The sequence below is a fragment of the Rhincodon typus genome, chromosome 1 (assembly GCF_021869965.1).
Source record: "Rhincodon typus isolate 14 chromosome 1, sRhiTyp1.1, whole genome shotgun sequence".
Taxonomy (NCBI): domain Eukaryota; kingdom Metazoa; phylum Chordata; class Chondrichthyes; order Orectolobiformes; family Rhincodontidae; genus Rhincodon; species Rhincodon typus.
This window is the reverse complement of record NC_063332.1, coordinates 65,340,091-65,358,656: the sequence shown is the minus strand read 5'-3', so window position 1 is coordinate 65,358,656 and position 18,566 is coordinate 65,340,091. Positions and strand designations below refer to the sequence as shown.

General features: G+C 38.9%; 1 protein-coding gene across 1 annotated transcript in view; it reads right to left on the bottom strand.

The window, feature by feature from the left end:
* ipo11 (importin 11) overlaps positions 1–18,566 on the bottom strand; it is a 310,760-nt gene that overhangs the window by 198,625 nt on the left and 93,569 nt on the right. The window contains exon 8 of the mRNA XM_048597668.1: positions 11,218–11,266. Coding sequence (XP_048453625.1) covers positions 11,218–11,266 — 49 coding nt within the window. The remainder of the gene's footprint in view (positions 1–11,217; positions 11,267–18,566) is intronic.

Genomic DNA, 18,566 nt, shown 5'->3' with positions numbered 1-18,566 from the left:
CAGTTCTTCTACCTTAACTTCAGCAACGATCAATGTCTGAGATATCTACAATTTACGAAGGAGGTCACCACTGAATTCTATCACTTATTGCATTAACAGCGAGGGTGCTAGAAAAAGACTCGATTGCCAGTTACTGTCAAGGCAATAGTTGACTTTCTCTTACCAACAATGCAAAATCAAAAGCCAAAATAAAATACATATTCAATCCAAATTTGTCAATTAAATTATTCCATACAAAAGTGAACTAATCACCTAGCATTCCCTTAAGGCTTATATTCCATGTACCTTTGCTTCTCCAGGTATTCCAATCAAGGTCAGAAATCACATGGCACCAGGTTATAGTCCAAAAGGTTTATTTGAAAACACAATCTTTCACAGCCTCACTCCTTCAGGTGTTAGTCACCTGAAGATGGAACGAGGCTCTGAAAGCGGTGTTTTCAAATAAACCTGTTGGACTATAACCTGGTGTCGTGTGATTTCTGACTTAGTCCACCCCAGTCCAACACCAACACCTCCACATTATGTATTCCAATCAAATAATATGTCTCTGGCTCCAGCTTGCTTGGTAGAAGATTGTTGATTGCTGGTGTTGACAGACGGGCGAGCAGAATGCTCTCAAACAGATCTCAGCCCAGAAAAACCCAGCTACGCACCACACCATGCTGACACGGAGGCTAGCAGTCTTGGTTGCCATATAGGCGACCGGAAAGGTGCTAATGGTATATCAGTGAAACAAGCACTGACTCTTGTTCGATGAAGTCAATTCCACTTATGCACTGTAATTGAGAGACATAGCTTTCTGTGGGGTGTTTATTTCATAATTAATCTTAAAGTGCACCAACTTTGTGAAACCCATAGATAGGTACAGGTAAAATGCTGTTGTCACAAACTAACAAATTATAACAAAGTCAATACAGTGTGGAGCTGGTGGAACACAGCAGGTCAGGCAGCATCTGAGCAGCAAGAAAGTGGACATTCGGTTTACGCCCTTCATCAAGACTACAACAAATGCTCAGCAACTTAAGTCTATTCACAACTCAGCTGGCAGTACTTCATTATAAGAAGTGTAAAGCTGATTTGCAACTTATTACCTTTTTTTTCCCCAGCAACATTAGGGTCCAATAACTTAGCAGGCAAGACGTCTATAGGCATCACAAAGATAATTAGATGTCCACACTACAGCATTTTAATTATATCACAGTAAATGCTGTATAAACCAAACAGAAGGTGCTGAGATCTCTGAGATTACATTCAGGTTTTTCCTCAAAGAAAAGATCAACAAGCTTTGCACAGTCAGGAAGGAGACATAAAATCTAGAGTAAGACAAAGTCTTTTTAATTGCATAAACTGAAGCCCAGGACCAGAGGACCCGCGTAAAACAAAGAGTGATATCATGGACTCTTCCAACACAGTTACAGCAGTCGCCCCTACCCTACATTGTAGAAAAGTGCTCAGATATGTCCTATGCACAAAAAGTACAACAAATCCAACCCCACCAATTACCACCCCATCAGTCTACTCTCGATCATCAGTAAAGTCATGGAAGGTGTCAAAGTGCTATCAAACAGCAGCTGCTCAACAATGACCTGTAACACTCAACAGCCCCCTCAATGACACCCAGTTTGGGTTCCACCAGCACCACTCAGCTCGAGCCTCAGTTCAAACATTGATAAAAGAGCTGAATTCCAGAGCTGAGGAAATAGTGACAGCCCTTGACATGAAGGTATTTTACTGAATGTGGTGTCAAGGAGCCGTAGCAAAACTGGATTCAGTGGGATCCGGGGCAAACTCTCCACTGCGTGAAGTTATATCTGGTACAAAGGAAGCTGGTTGTGGTTATTGCAGATTAGTCTTCTCGGCTCCAGGACATCTTTTCAGGAGTTCCTAGGGGTAGTGTCCGAAGCACAACAATTTTCAGCACAACATCAATGACCTTCTATAAATCATAAGGTCAGAAGAGGGGGGTGTTCACTGATGATTGCACACTGTTCTGTAGTATCCTCAGATACTGAAGCAGCCCATGTACAAATGCAACAAGATCTGGACAATATCCAGGCTTGGACTGACGAATGGCAAGCAACATTCTTGGTTACAACATTCGTCAAGGTCTGACATAGCAGACTCGTTACAGATGGGATCAAGGGCAATTTGGCAAATTGGATCCAAAATTTGCTTTGGGACAGGTATCAAGGGAGATAATTGAAGGGTGTTCTTGTAACTGTGTCAAGTAGTGTATTGCAGGGTTCAGTTCTGGATCCCTTTTTGTATACATTAAACAATTAAACATGAACATGAGGGTAGGAACATTAAGTTTGCAGGTAACACAAAAATTGGAGGTGTAGTAACCAGAAAGGAGGAAAGTCTTAGATTACAGAATGAAGATGATTAGCTGGTCACATGGACTGAACAGTTGTAAATGGAATTTAATTCTAAAAAGTGTGAGGTGATTTATTTTAAGAGGGCTGTTGAATGAAGTCCCTTGGAAGTACAGAGGATCAGAGGGAGACTAGTGCGCACATCCATAGGTCTTTGGAGGCAGCAGGATAGGTAGCTAAGGTTGTTCAGAAGGCACATGAAACACTTGTCTTTATTAATTAAGGCAATGAATACAAGAGCAAGGAGGCTATGATAGAGCAGCATATAACATTCGGTAGTCGACTGGATGGAGTTGCTCATGGGAATATGGTGTTCAGATGGTCATAGAGAACTTTGCACAGATCTGCTCACCACACTGTAGGAAGGATGGGATCACACTAGGAAACGTGCAGAGGAGAGTCACCAGGATATTGTCTAGGCTGGAACAATTCAGCTATGAACAAAAACTAGACAGGCTAGGGTTTTCCTTCCAGCAGCTTCTTTCTCTCTCTGGGCTTCATCTCTATTGATCTGCTCAACACCCACCTCCAACTCCAGACACCCTCAACTTCAGTTTCAGCATAAATGAACAGTTATCATACTCAAAACGTTAACTCTCCTTTACTTCCCACACACACTGCCAGATGTGCTATATGTCTCCAGCAATTTCTGTTACCCTGTCAGATCTCCAGCATCCTCAGTTCTTTGTTTGATTTTATTGTCCAGTCTTGTTCTTTTTTAAGGCAGTCTCAATGTTCGCCTTCTGGATTATAATCCAGTGTGTCCATCTGCATCCACAGTTAACTCAGTTTATTTAAATTACTCCAGGCGTTTACAGTTAGTCAGACTTGACTTAACACCTTACGACTTACTCACGTGCTATAAATCTCTCCCAAATCTTTGAGTATCTCTGATATTCCCCCCAATTTCCACCTCCTTGCCTGGTTAGTTTAAGACCACCAAACAACACCAGTTAACCACCTCACAATAAAAATCAGTTCTGACTCTGACAAGGTGCAACCTGCCAGTGTGTACAGTCCCATCTTTCCCAACACAGGCTCCAATATTCCAAGAATCCAAAGTAATCCCTCCGACACCATCTTTCCAACTGAGGCATTCTGCTTGACATTAGCCTCCTCCCTTCATGAGCAGATGATGCAGGACATTATCTTGAGATTACGACCTAACAAGATACTGATTGTTTGCCTCATTCTGAGTACCCTAAAATCTACTCATTGGATCTCATTCTTCCTTCTACCTTTCTTAATCTTCCTTATGTCAGAAATTAGCAACATGCTTAAAAAGATATGTTTATCACTTCATCAAGCAGTAGATTCAGTAAGTGAACAAAATCAAAAATGAGTGTATCTGGGAATCACCTACGCATCGTTTCATTGAAGCAAATTAATGGAGTTTTATTCTTAGCTAATGATAATTTGCCCATAAATGGGCCATAAGTGCATCAATATACCAGCATATTACAAAAACATGCTAGATTTTATATTAAACCTTGGTCACTCAAGCCATCTTTCAAAAATGTACAATTGGAAAATATCTTAATTTTCACCTGATTGCATTCATTTGAATTATGATTGCATATTTCAAAGATGACAAGCCAACTGAGCTGTGCCTTGCACAAACTATTCAAGTATAACAAACATAAATTCATGCTCATAAAGAAAAGCTTCATAATGGTGCAGTGATAAGTTTTAACATCTGCACTATTTCTTTAATATTGCACAAGATATAAAATTAGAGTTTGTTATGGCTCAATATAAATAGTTTATGGAAGACAACCAACAATCCAAACTGTATAAAAATCCTTGACTAAATGTGATACACTTTCAGCCTGCTTGCCAAATTTAATATTTTATTAGGGTGAAAATTAATGTATTTCATACAGATGAATTCTAATGTGTGGTCTATTACTACGTTCATGCAAAATCTATCCAGATTTATATGAATCCCAGAATTCCATGAATCTAGCTGAAACTACTTTTATAATTAGTATGTTTTCTATTGTCTCTCATGATAAATTCTAATTGCGACTAATTTTGTCAGAAAACAATATGCCATGAAAACAAAGTCTTACAGAAGGCTATGCTTAACTGCCATGCTGCATTATGTCAGCCAAACCATTCAAGCAAATTGTCTAAACATGGAGAGCTTTGCAGTTTGAGAACATTATAAGACAGATCTACAGCGATTCCCAGTTTATATTATTCTAATATAAACATCTTTTTTGAGTTCAAATGGCTCACTTTGTCTCTGGGATGGAGTAGGGGATGACTCTCAGAATCTTTTAGAAATGTAGCCCATGTACTTACCCTCCAATCTGTAGTTTTCACACCATCTGTCTATTGAATGACGACAGAATATTCTTTCCAACATCCTACTCAGTGACTTAATATCTGGAGTGTTTCACTGCGTGGAAGTCATTCCAAATTAGAGTCATATTGTACTCAAGCTGTTAACTTTGTTTCTCTCTACACAGATGCTGCCAAGACCTACAGGGTTTCTCCAGAATGTTGTGTTTTTATTTCCGGTCTGCAATACTTTGTATAAAAACACTTCTATAAAAATACGGGCGTGTTACAGCAGTTGTAACGGTCCTTGGTGAGACCAGCTCTGGAGTGCTGTGTACAGATTTGGTCTCCTTATTTGAAATAAAATAGTTGCTTTAGAAGCAGTTCAGTGAAGATTTACTCAACTCATTCACGGGACGAATGGTTTATTTTACCAAGAAAGGGAAAAGAAATTAGGCCATTACTAACTGCAGTTTAGAAGAAGAAGTAATTTTATCGAAATATATGAAATTAGGAGGGAAGTGGATAGCTGGACATTCGAAGGGTGTTTACTCTTGTTGGGAGAAATAAAACTAAGGGACATAGATTAAAATAAGTGGTTTGTCTTTAAGGCAGAGGTTAGGAGAATTCTTTTTCTCTTAACAGGTCGTGAGTCTGTGGAATTCTCTTCGCCCTAATGTAGTCGACACAGAGTCTTCAAATTTGTTCAAGGATGAGTTACACAAATGACAGATAGTGGAGTAAAGGGCTATGTAATAAAAAAGTGGAGCTTAGGCTATATCCAGATCAGCCATGGTCTTAATAAATGCTGAAGAAAGCTTGAAGAGTCAAATGGCCTCATCTGCTACTAAGTTTCACAACATCCTTCCTATCGCTGGGAGACCAGAATTGCATGCAATACTCCAAAAAGTGGTCTAACCAATGTCCTGCACAGCTGCAACATGACCTCCCAACTCCTATACTCAATGCACTAACCAACGCCTTCTTCGCTATCCTATCTAATTCTGACTCCACTTTCAAGGAACTACGAATGTGCACTCCAAGGTCCCATTGTTCAGCAACACTCCCCAAAACCTCACCATTAACTGTATAAGTCTTGCCCTGATTTGCCTTTCCAAAATGCAGCACCTCATATTTATCTCACTCCATCTGCCACTCCTTGGCCCATTGGATCATCTGAAAAAATGGTATATCTATTTGAGAGCCGAATACCATGGGTCTCCTGCACTGCCCACTCACACATGCTGGTGTGCTTGATTGCCTACATATTTGGACTGTGGGAGGAAATTGAAGCACCCAGAGGAAACCTACGCAGACATGGGGAAAATTTGCAAACTCCACACAGACAGTCGCCTGACGCTGGAGTTGAACCTGGGTCTGTGGCACTGGGAGGCAGCAGTGCTAACCGCTGAGCCACTATGCCACTCCAGGGAACTGTATTTTGCATTTTTAAGGACACCACATGTAAAAAGTGATGGTGAAAATGTATTATACTTTTGTCACGCATTATATTTCTTTTGGATGTTGACCACAATACAGATGATGTACCCGACATAAATAAGCTGTGCATGAACAAGCTGAAAAGCATAAAATTAGAGAACGTAATCAAGACTCGTATGCAAATATTCAGGAAGAGCACTGCGGCAATTTCGCAAAACTAGGAACCTCAAAAGCAAAATACTATGGATATATTACTACAGATGAGGTCTCACCAAACCCCTGTACACATGTATGAAGACATGAAGGAAAAAAAAAAGTAAAACTTGCTAATGGCACATACTCATGGTCTGACTCATCTGGTGTATTTCAAAATGGAGATTCAGCAAAGTGCAGTAATTCAATTCCCAAGTACTACAAATATTTTCCCTCTAGGTCTCTCTTTCCATACTCCAACAGTCCATGTCTCTTCTTAATAGACTTCTTTAGCTGCATATTAATTTTCTGTACTTTTCTACACATACACCCACCTCCCCCAGTCTCTCAACACCTGATACAGAAATGATTGATTCAGCTTCCATCCTTCCTGCAATTAACAAGATCAGGATAAAAATACGATTTTACTTGCCTCCAGGGCCATTGCAAACTGATTGGCTCATATTGCAATACAGCAAAAAGCTGTTAACTCTTCTTAAATGGTGATGATAACCCTGAAGTTGAAAGATTGAAGGTTGCTTAAAAAACCGATTTTCACAATTTTTACTACTTATGATTTCTGTTTAATAAAATCATATCAATTTCCCAAAAAATGCGAATGCAAAGAATTTCACTTCGGAGCAGAAACATGACAATTTAATGCAGCAACCAATGACTTTCATTTATTTTCCATCTTTACCAGTGTATAGGAATAAAACATTCCTATATGTAATCAATTCTGAACTACTAGGATGGGTGATCAAACACTTTGTTCAAAGATATGGCTTAAGACAAAAAAAGGTCGTAAGGCAATTAGAGGATGCTAAAGACCCACCCATCAATGGTGGAGCAATTAGAATAAGGGACCTGGAAGGGGACAAAATTGGAGGACTGCAGAGTTCTTAAGGCTGTGCTGTAACAGATATTTCCACTATTAAGTGTAAGTTTCTCTTAAGTTATTGTGCCTGTATGATCAAAAAATTCAAAGGACCCACACAATTAAATGAATAAGTCACACAAGATAATTCAAGGAACCACTGATTGTAAGGCTAAAGGGAGTAAGAGATAATGGGTACATGAAGGGAAATGAAAGCAAAGACTACAAATTAAGATCAAAGTATTACCAGATTGGAAGTCATTGTAGGGCAACATAGCTGTGATGAGTGAACCAGACTTGGCACATGTCAGAAACATGCTCAGAGTTTTGAATGAGTTCAAGTTGATGGACTGTATAAACCATAATGCATGTTGTTCTCTTTGGGGCAAAAGAACTTGAGGGCTGATACAGGTGCACAATATTATGGGCACAATTGATATGGCAGACAAAGAAAAGCAATTATTAAAACACAAAGTGCTGAGAAAATCAGATCTGACAGCATCTGTAGAAAGCGAAACAGCTAACATTAAGCTCAAGGTGACTCATCTTCAGAACTCCAAAGACGAAAGCTGTTCCCATGAGCTGGTCGTACAAGAACCATTAGGGGATACAGATGAAAGGCTCTGAACAAAAACTAGAGGAACATAAAAAGATTTTTTTTTAAAAAAAACAGAGTTGTAATGATTTGGAAGTGAAAGCTGACAAGGGCAATGGAAGCAGAACCAACGATTTTAAAGGGAAATAGAGAATTGGAGCTTGAAAGAAATAAGAGATATGGAGGTAAGGGATTGGATACAAAGCTGCAATACACTCAAAGGCATAAATATCAATCTTCTGTGCAATTATGACTTGCATTCATAATGTCACCTCACTATTTAAGAAAGGAGTAAGTGAAGAAACAGGAAATGATACCTGTCACCCTTACATCTGAAGTAGGGGAAATGCCAGAATCAAATCATAAATGGGCATTTAGATAAAAATGATCTAATTGAGCATAGTCAACATAAATTTGCGTATGGAATTTTTTTGAGAAATTGAATTTTCAGAAGGTTTTTGATAAATACCCCCACAGGAGGTTGATTATCAAAATTAAAACATGTGGTCTGGAAGGTAATCTATTGGAATAGTTTAAGGATTGGCTAATAAACATAAAACACAGCTTAGGAATGACTGGGCCATTCTCGTATTGGCTTACTGGAGTACTACAAGGATCAGGTGGACCTCATCTGTTCATATTATTACCTGGCCACGTAATATTTTCAACGTAATTTTCCAAATGTGCAGGTGATATAAAGCCAAGCTGGAATATGTTATGAGGAAACTGTAAAAGATTTTCAGGAGGAACTGCACAAAGCTTCATAACTGAGCAAGAGCATGCAGATGGAATGTAATGTGGAAAAACAAGGGGTTGTCCACATTGATAAGAAAAAATATATGGGCAAAGTATTTCTGAAATGGTGAGAAGTTGGAAACGGTAGATGAGCAAATTGACCGAAGTGTCCTTGTCAATACTCACTGAAGGCTAACATGCAGATGCAGCATGCTATTAGAAAAGCTAATGGAACGTCAACCTAAATTACAAGAGGATTTGAGTACAGGAGTAGTGAAGTCTTGTTTCAATTGAATAGGATAAAATAAGAAAAAGAACTGCAGATGCTGGGATTCTGAAACAAAAACAGAAATTGGATAAATTGAGCAGGATGGCAGCATCTGTGGAGAAAAAGCAGAGTTTATGCTTCAAGTCTAGTGATCCTTCTTCAATTGTATAAGATCTTAGTTAGACTGCACCTGGAGTTTTGTGTGTAGTTTTGGTCTCCTTAACTAAAGGAGTATATCACTGCCATTGACAAAGTGCAAGAAGAGTACACCAGATTTGCTCTCAGGATGGCCAGACTGTCCTAACTGAGATTGGGCAACTTAATCTGTAGAGTTTTGAAGAATGAGAGAATCTCTCATTGAACCTTACAAAGTATTTAATAGGAATAGACAGGGTAGATGCAGGTAAAATGCTTCCTCATGGATGGGGTGTCCAGAACCATGAGGCATAACTTAAAAATGGGGGATCCATCTAGGGTCGAGGTGAGCAGAATTTTGTTTTACTCAGCAGACGGTGAACTTTTGGAATTCTCTAACACAGAGCTGCTCAGCCTTTGGGAGTATAGTGCAGGTTAATATATTTTTGATTATTAGCAAGTTAAAGAGTTATGAGGATAATCTAGGTAAAAAGCATTAAAGCACTCAATCAGCCATGATTATAGTAAATTGTGGAGCAAACCCAACAGGCTCAAAGTTCCTCCATTCCTTATGAGGAGTCCACCTGAAGGCATTAATACAAAACTTTGCTCTGAAACAAGTGAGGTTAGTCACGGCTGTAGTTAACAGCTGCAAAGTTCATAAACAGAATAATCATCTGGGAGTAGAATTTGAGTGCTACTCACAAAGACACATTTTGTTCAAGTATTTTATCTTATCCCTATCGCGAAATTCATAAACTCACATAAATCAGGAAAGGTGCCCAATCTACCTCAAATTGCCCTGTGGTATTTCATAAGAGTAGGCCTTTCAGCCCTCAAGCCTGTTCCACCATTTAATAATATCATGGCTGATCTGTGACCTAATTTCATGTTTGCGCCTTTGGCCCCTATCCCTTAATACCCTTTCTTAATAAAACAAAATCTGATTTAAATTTAACAATTGATCTAATCAACTGTCATTTGTGGAAAAGAGTTCCAAACATCTACTACCCAATGTATGTAGAAATATTTCTTAACATCTCTCCTGAATGGTCTGGCCCTAATTCTCAGACCATGCCCCCTAGTTCTAGAATCCCCAACCAGTGGAAATAGCTTAACTTTATCTATCTTTCTCTTAGATCCGATCACCCCTTAACTTTGCATATTCTAGAGAAAACACGCCTAACTTGTACTATTTCTCCTCACAACCCCTGATGTCCAGGTATCATTCTTGTAAACCTATGTTGTATTGTCTCCAAAGCCAATGTATTCTTCCTAAGGTGTGGTATCCAAATCTGTTCATTGTACTCCAAGTGGGGACCAACGAGAATACTGCATAGCTGTGGCATAATTTCTGCATCCTTACACTCCAGTCTTCTAGACATAAAGGCCAGCACTCCATTGATCATTTTCTGCACCTGTTCATGGCATTTTAAAGGTTCTTCAAAAATTTGAGCAACAGGTGAAGGTCTCTATCTCACACGGTCAATATAATGCTCGCCATATCAACAGGTTGTCATCAAGCCAATTAGATATTCTGCCTGTCTCACAAAGGAATAATGTAGTAAGTGAATTTCAGTGCTAGTGCATTGCCAGGTATATAAGGCCATATTGTCGTGAGTCTAGCAGATTGTATAAAACAGTATGTGCCTCCTGCGGTTTACAACTGGAAAAGCACTGGCTGCACCCAACCATCCCATAGTTGCAAAACTCAAAACCGAGAGTCCAAAATTAGATTCAATTGTACAACTGGGCAACATGTGCTAACTATTCCTGAGTGTGCGGGAAACAAAGCTGACAACCAACTCAAGCTTATCAGTCACATTTGCAGTGGTGCAATTGCACGTAATAGAAGTCCTGTTCGCTGCAGAAAGAAAGACGTGTACACGCATTGTGATCACTCAGCTTGACAGAACAGGCTGCACCCATTCTCTTATCCATTCCTTAGGGAAATGCCTTGACCAATTAGAATTAACCCACCTGGTTTAAAATTTAAATAAAGCTTGGTAATTAACTGTTAGTCCTCATTGAAATGGTTCATTCTCCATGGCAGGGCCTCTACCAATCAGAATCTACATGCCAATCAGTACTTTCTTCCCATACGGTATAAAATGTTGTTCCTCTTTGCATTGGTATTCTCATGAATTTCTTAATGAGTGCAAGATGAAAAGTTTTTTTAAAAATGTGGTGTTTTCAGCAATACCTTTTTCATAAATAATTCAATATCCTTTTGTTGTATATACATAAGATTTTTTTCATGTAGTATAATTCCGCATGTAAACCTTAATCTTGTTATTTGCCATAAAGTACTTACGACATTCCAGAAATTGTTTTAGCCTCTCAAACACGGTGTTCAGAAATTCCTATAAGAAAAACAAGGGGAAATAGACAGGAGAGAAAATACGATTAAAAATACTGATAAAAAAACAAAGCCAACAGGTTAGCAATAACAACCAGATCCTATTCATATCAGGGAACAGTTTTGAAACTACAATTTGGAAACCTTTCAAATGCTCCCTCGCAAGTGCTTTTACAAAACATCATCTGTTCACAATCATTCTTTTAAAAAGGTGTCTTTAAGCCATTCGTAAAATGTTTGCAAATAAAGTTCTGAAGTTATTTTAAAAATTCCATGAAATCTACTTAACTTTGAGTTCTTTAAATTCATAATTGAATTTCAATAAAATGGAAACCGTCTATTGGATTTATTGATTTGAATTCATTATTTTTCCAAATTCAACAATCATAAATAAACTTATTTAACTGCACAAACACCTATCACATTTATAATTGTGGCTGAAAGAAATAGTCATGAATAAACATGATAAATATTTTATGACACAAAACAAATCAAAAACAAAAATTAAACTCTTCAGAGAGACACATCACATCTCATGCCTAAATTGTTACAAACCTTGTGTCTTCTCCAAGGACAAGGAAGACTGCAAGCAGATATTGATTGGTAAGAGGGCACAATGAGCTAAACAGTATCAGATGGATTTAATGTCAGGAAATGCAAATTGGTACATTTTAGTTAAATATTTAAATATTAAATGCAAAATAATGTGGAACAACAGACAAACTTCAGAATACATATTCATAAGGCAACAAAAGGTACAGTTCAAATGGAAAGATACATTAAAAACCAATAGAATACTGGTTTCATGAGAAGCAGTGCAGTACATAAAAGCTGAGATGCAGTGATGAAGCCATTTGATACCGTTACAAGTTCACATTTGTGGACTGCTGAATCAAGTATTAGCAATATATTTTTGGGTAATTAGTGGATAAGCACTTAACTTTACTTAAGTCATTTCAATGCTGAGCCTACATAAGGTCCACTCTAATAATAGTCAGTGAGAGAACACAGTAAATCAGACTGCAACATCGGGATTTCCTCATTTAACTGAATATATATGTCATTGGGAAGTTATTATTCAATTTACCCCATAACGGTAAATACTGGCAGCCTCATTGTTTTTATCAATACAGTCCAGATCAATACATTCACCAAGACAAAAATGAAGACACTCAAGGATGAGAAGCAGTGCAGGAAGGAATTACCAAGATGCTTTCACCTGAGAATAAATGTGAGCAGTGATAAGTTTTAAGGATAAATAAACTTGTAAATTGCATGAGAAAGTAAATCAGGAAATTTCTTTCCAAATAAATAGCAAGAATTAGACCAAAGCAAAAACAAGTTCAAATGTGATTTGTGGAATCTGGGAGTGCTTTGGTCAGACAATACAAGAAAAGCTCTGAAATTATTTAACAACCATCTCAATTTTACAATCGAGAGACTTTCAGGTCATTCTGAAAAGCAGAACTAAGATGGATTGGATAGCCTTCCTCATGCATAGTTATCCTGTTAACAGTTTTCTCAAGAAATCATTAGCATAGGTTCAAAACTGACCAAATCAATAAGGAATGAAAACAGATTTTTGTCACATAATATTTTTAATTTGTTTAAGATGTGGAGATATTGGCAAGATATTTATTGTGCATTCCTAGTTGCTCCTTAAAATCACTAGTGCCTGGGGAATGGTGAAACAATTTACAGAAATCCACAAAATTCAACAGAAAACACAGTGAAAGAACAATGACCTAAACAGGATGGTATAAGACGCAGAAACATAGAAAACAACAGTAATAGATCATTCAGCCCATTAAGTCCACTCCACTATTCAACATGATCTTGGCTGATTCTCTCTCTCGACGCCATACTCCTACTCTCTCAACATCATCCTCATCTCAATCCGAAATAGCTTACACTATATTCTGAAAGCATGGCTGAAGTCATACCTGTCACAAAGGAAGATGGTTATGATTGTTGGAGGTCAGTCACCTCAGCTCCAGGACATCTCTGACAGAGTTCCTCAGGGAAGTGTCCCATCATCAACCATTTTTAACAGCATCATCAATGACTTTCCATCCGTTGTAAGGTCAGAAGTGGGGATATTCACCCATGGCTGCATAATGTTTCGCACCATTCACAAATCCGCAGGTACTGAGACAGTCCATGTTCAAATACATACATACCTGGACAATACCCAGGTTTGGGCTGACAAGTGGCAGGTAACATTTACACCACAAAAATGCCAGGCAATGACCATCTCCAATAAAAGACAATCTAATCACCACCCCTTGACATTCAATGGTGTGGGGACTTATCACTAACCAGAAACTCAACTGGAGTCATCACATAAACACAGTGGCTACCAGGGCAGCTCAGAGGCTAGGAATACAGTGACAAGTAACTCACCCCCTGACTCCCCAAAATCTATCCATCATATACAAGGCACAAGTCAGAAGTGTGATGGAATACTCCCAACTTGCTTGGATGAGTGCAGCTCCAACAACACTCAAGCAGCTTGACATCATCCAGGAAAAACCACCTCACTTGACTGCACCATCTCAACTCCCTCCATCACTGACACTCAGTAGCAGTGAGCATTTACAAGAAAAACTGCAGAAATTTACCCAAGATCCTCAGAACCAAACCCATGACCATTTCCACCTTGAAGAACAAGGGCAGCAGATACATGAGAACACACCATCTACACATTCCCATTCCAAGCCACTCATTATCCTGACTTGAAATATATTGCCGTTCTTCACTGTTGTTGGGTCAAAATCCTGGAAATTCTTCCCTGAAGGCATTGTGGGTTAACCTACAGCAGGTGGACTGTAGCAGTTCAAGGCAGCAGCTTACCACCATCTTCTCGAAGGTAACTAGGGGTGGGCAATAAGTTGTGGCCAGCCAGCGACACCCATATCCCAGGAGTGAATACAAAAACAAATAACCCTTGGTTCCGGACCTCCATCCTCAGCCAGAGGAAAGATCATCCCTACATCCAGTCTGCCATGCACAGTTAAATTTGTTAATGTTTCAATGAGATTAAACTGATGATGTTTCCTGACTGTAGTGCTCTTGTATGAATTGGCAGTGGAATTCTCAGAAAAGGAGAGCCTGTTGTCTGATGCCAAGCTGTGGCGTTGTTCCAAGACTTCTCATAGATCAATATGATCTAGTCCATTAATACAGAAATCGTGAATGGAATAATTTTTAGAATTGTCAACATTGATCCTTACTCCATTCCTCACAAAGGGAATGTGATGAAACAAGTCTGGGTAAAAGGACCTGACATCTCTAATAATTTCCTGCAGTAACATCCTGCGGTTGTAAAGTTTGTACTATAAACATTACCAAAATCTTATCACGTGTTTGACCTGACTAAGCCACTGGAAGAATTTGTCCTTCATCCCCATTTTTATCATCAAACTGTAACAAAAATAATTATATTGTTTTGATGAATAACTCCCTCTCCTCTACTCCAGTTTTGTTTATTGTATTTGTATCTGAATCAAGACCATATCAAGATCAAGAGTAACTGGTTTTGGTGGAATCCGAACTAACTTTTGCTGAGCAAATGGTGGATCAGTATCACTTAAGCCATCCTTCCATCATTCCATTGATGATAGAGAAAACGTTAATAAGTCAGTAATTGCCAAGTTCATTTTTTTCTTTGTTAAAAATGTATATGACATACTTGGACAAATTTCCCCATCACAAGACCATAGCACGTAGGAGCTGGATTAGGCCATTCAGTCCATCAAGTGTACTCTGCTATTCAAATATAGCTGATATGTTTCTCAAATTCAAATTCATTCTCCTGTCTTCTCCCATAACCTTTGATCCCCTTACTAATCAAGAACCTCTCTTTCTCCGCCTTAAATACACTCAATGACTTGGCCTCCATACCCTTCTGTGGTAATGAGCTTCACAGACTCACCACCCTTTAGTTGAAGAAATTCCTCCCCATCCAGCACACACCAATGTCGCAGTTATAATGCAACAGACTTTAATCTATGGGTAGCAATAAACTCTGATGTACAGCTCTTCAGGGAACAGTTCAAACATTGTTTCTTTGCCTTGATGCTTTTATCTACTTCTTTCATACTTTGACTTTTGTGTACCCAAGTGGCTACGTATCCCTATCCCTTTTAAAGTTTTACATTTTGCATATACTGTGCCTGAATATGGACATTAAAAACTAAATGTAAATATTCAAAGATCAACAGGATACCTAGCCAAGAGACTTAAGCACCATTTGTCTCAAAACTGATATTGGAAATGAAAGTTTGAGAATAGAATACTTTTAGGACTTTGATATGGCTCTTTTTAATCCACAGAATTAAATAAAAAAACATCTATTTTTCCACTGGATTTTTCAAGACAACAATCAGGCTTCAAGGATCGACCAGCTGGGCCCCACACACTATTTTAAAAGCATGATTTAAAGGGGTCATGCAGCTATTAGCGCCTGGTTAGAGTTCCACATCAACCACTGCCTTTGATCTTGCGACACCAACATTTCAGCTGGTGGCTCCTATGAGGGTTCACAACCTCCAGGTTGAGAACAAAAACAAATTTGCTGGCAAAGCTCAGCAGGTCTGGCAGCATCTATGAAGGGAAAAACAGGGTTAACGTTTTGGGTCCGGTGACTCTTCCTCAGAACTCAACTGTTTTTTCCTTCACAGATGCTGCCAGACCTGCTGAGCTTTTCCAGCAACTTGGTTTTTGTTCCTGATTTACAGCATTTGTAGTTCTTTTGGTTTCTCCAGTTTGGGAAAATTGGGTGTGGACATATCAAAACAAATGCTTATTTTCTGTATGGATAATTGGTTTCTGACTTGAAAACAAGTATTACCACAACAACACTCAAAACTCTGGCTCAACTTCCATTTCCAAAGATTTATTTATTATGCAATGCATGACATCAATGAGTACTATTTGTTGGCAACACATGAGAAAACTGGAAGATATGAAACTGTTTTCGGAATTGAGAAGGGTTTATTATTTGGTATCTTTGAAATTGACAATTTAATGTGCTGGAGTTTACACAAGTCAACTGACTTTGGAAAAAGCCTTTGGCAGGATAAGAGATAGTGTTTGTGACCTTTACTTACTGGAAATGCTGGTTTTAAACATATTATAGGGGCCTCTACACTAATGCAACCCCTTCCTGTTTTTCTGTTTTACAGTTTTACAGTTCTATGGAAGGAAGAAAAACTCAAATTGCTGCAGCCCTGCAAAGCTGAACTGTGGCCACTTTTCAAAGACTCAGATCCATCTCAATTCCAATTCAAACTGAAGATTTTCTATTACTCTACAGCAGCCAGCAATTCAATTTTATCAAAAGGAAACTCGGTGGACCGTGTATCACACTCCATTCTTTGTTTTCAGACTGGTGGCCAACAAAAGTAATAATTTTTTGTCCTATATTTTCTAAAAACATCCCTTCTGTAGAGATTTGTCGTTTTGTGTTTGGAATCAAGTGTTAAGTGTTTGGAATTAAGAGACACTCTTTTAGTTCTGGATTTTAGCATGGATGTTAACCAGTATTTGCAGTTGTCTTAAGAATAAATTTGTTTTTGAGTTCATTAAAGAAGCATGGTGAAAGTCTCTTTTAGTCTCAATAATAGCACAAAACAGAAGCAATTGGTCACTGTGGTGACTGAATTTATACCGATGTTATAAACAATATTGTACATTACACATTTATACCAATGGTGCAACTGATGAAGTAGAGGGTTTGAACATTTGCATATTCCTCCCATAACAGCTGCAAATATCATGGAATAACTTGTTGCAGCGCCACATGGCCAACATTATTTCCTCAGTATTTTATAACGTAATAAAGTATCAGATTTCTACTTATTCCTCGAATTTAAACAAATAGAGCTATGCATTGTTACCTACACCATTCTTTTGATCATGCGCTGTAAAGGTATGCCCCGACCCACCAGGACAGGCACGCTAGAGATGGTAGCAAAATGGCACTTACTCTTAAAAAAAAAACTTAATTGCCCTCATCCTCACAAACTATGTATTGGTACTGGTAGAAGTGACTACCACACTGTCCTTGTGGAGTTGAATTGCCGTTTTCATATTGAGGACACCCTGTAATTTGCTGTGAGGAGCTACCGCTGTGCTAAATGGGATGGACTTCAAAGAGACAGAGCAATTCAAGACTGGGCGTCCTTAAGACACTGTAGGACTCCTCAGAACAGCAACTAAATTGGCCTTAAACAGAATCTGCAACCTTGAGGCTCAGCATAAATTCCACTCCTTCATTCTCAATCTGACTAACTACCTAAGAAGGAATAACCCATCTCCCTCATTTATGTTGCGAGCATCAGAATTGTGATACTAGTGACCTGAATTGTTCTTCTCCACTGATCTTGTAGCTTTGCATTTTCATTGCTCCAATCTTGACAATACCATGAAGCTTGTTAAAAGATGACAGGGTAGGCAGTATAGGATTCTTTGTCTGATCACAGGCAAATGACTGTTATCTGACTTTCCCTAAAGATCATGTCCTCAGTACAAAACAACAGAGCACCTTCAGAATCTTTTTATCCATCACCAAGTCAGAGGATCAGACCAGCTTCAAATGAAGACTGTAGGAAGCATGCCGGGAGAAGCAACAGGCCTTCTACAAATGAGGTGTCAATCTGGTGAAGTAACAACACAGGGCTACCAGCATGCCAAATCTCATTAGCAAGAAGTGACAGACAGTACAAAGTGATTCCACAATCAAGTGATTGGTTCTGCAGTCCTGCCACAGTCTATCATAAATGTTGGATGGCAATGGGGAGGCGATGGCCTAGTGATATTATTGCTGGACTGTTAATCCAGAGACCCAGATAATGTTCTGGGGACGCGGGTTCAACTCCTGCTATGGCAGATGGTGGAATCTGAATTCAATAAAAATACCTGGAATTAAGAATCCATACCAAGAATCCATTGCCGATTGTCATAAAAACTCATCTGGTTCACTAATGTCCTTTAGGGAAGGAAACTGCCATCCTCACCGGGTCTGGCCTACATGTGACTCCAGACCCACAGCAATGTGGTTGACACTGAGCTGCCCTCTGGGCAATTGGGATTGGCAATAAATGCTGCCTAGCCAGCAACTCCCTCATCCCGTTAATGAATAGCAAAAAAAAAATCAAACAACTCAGAGGTGGTGGTTCCATAAACCTCTCCATCGTCAATGATGGGGGAGCCCAGCACGTCAGTGCAAAATATAAGGCTGAAGCATTTGCAAGAATTTACATCAGAAATGTCAAGTGAATGATCCATCACAGTCACCTTTG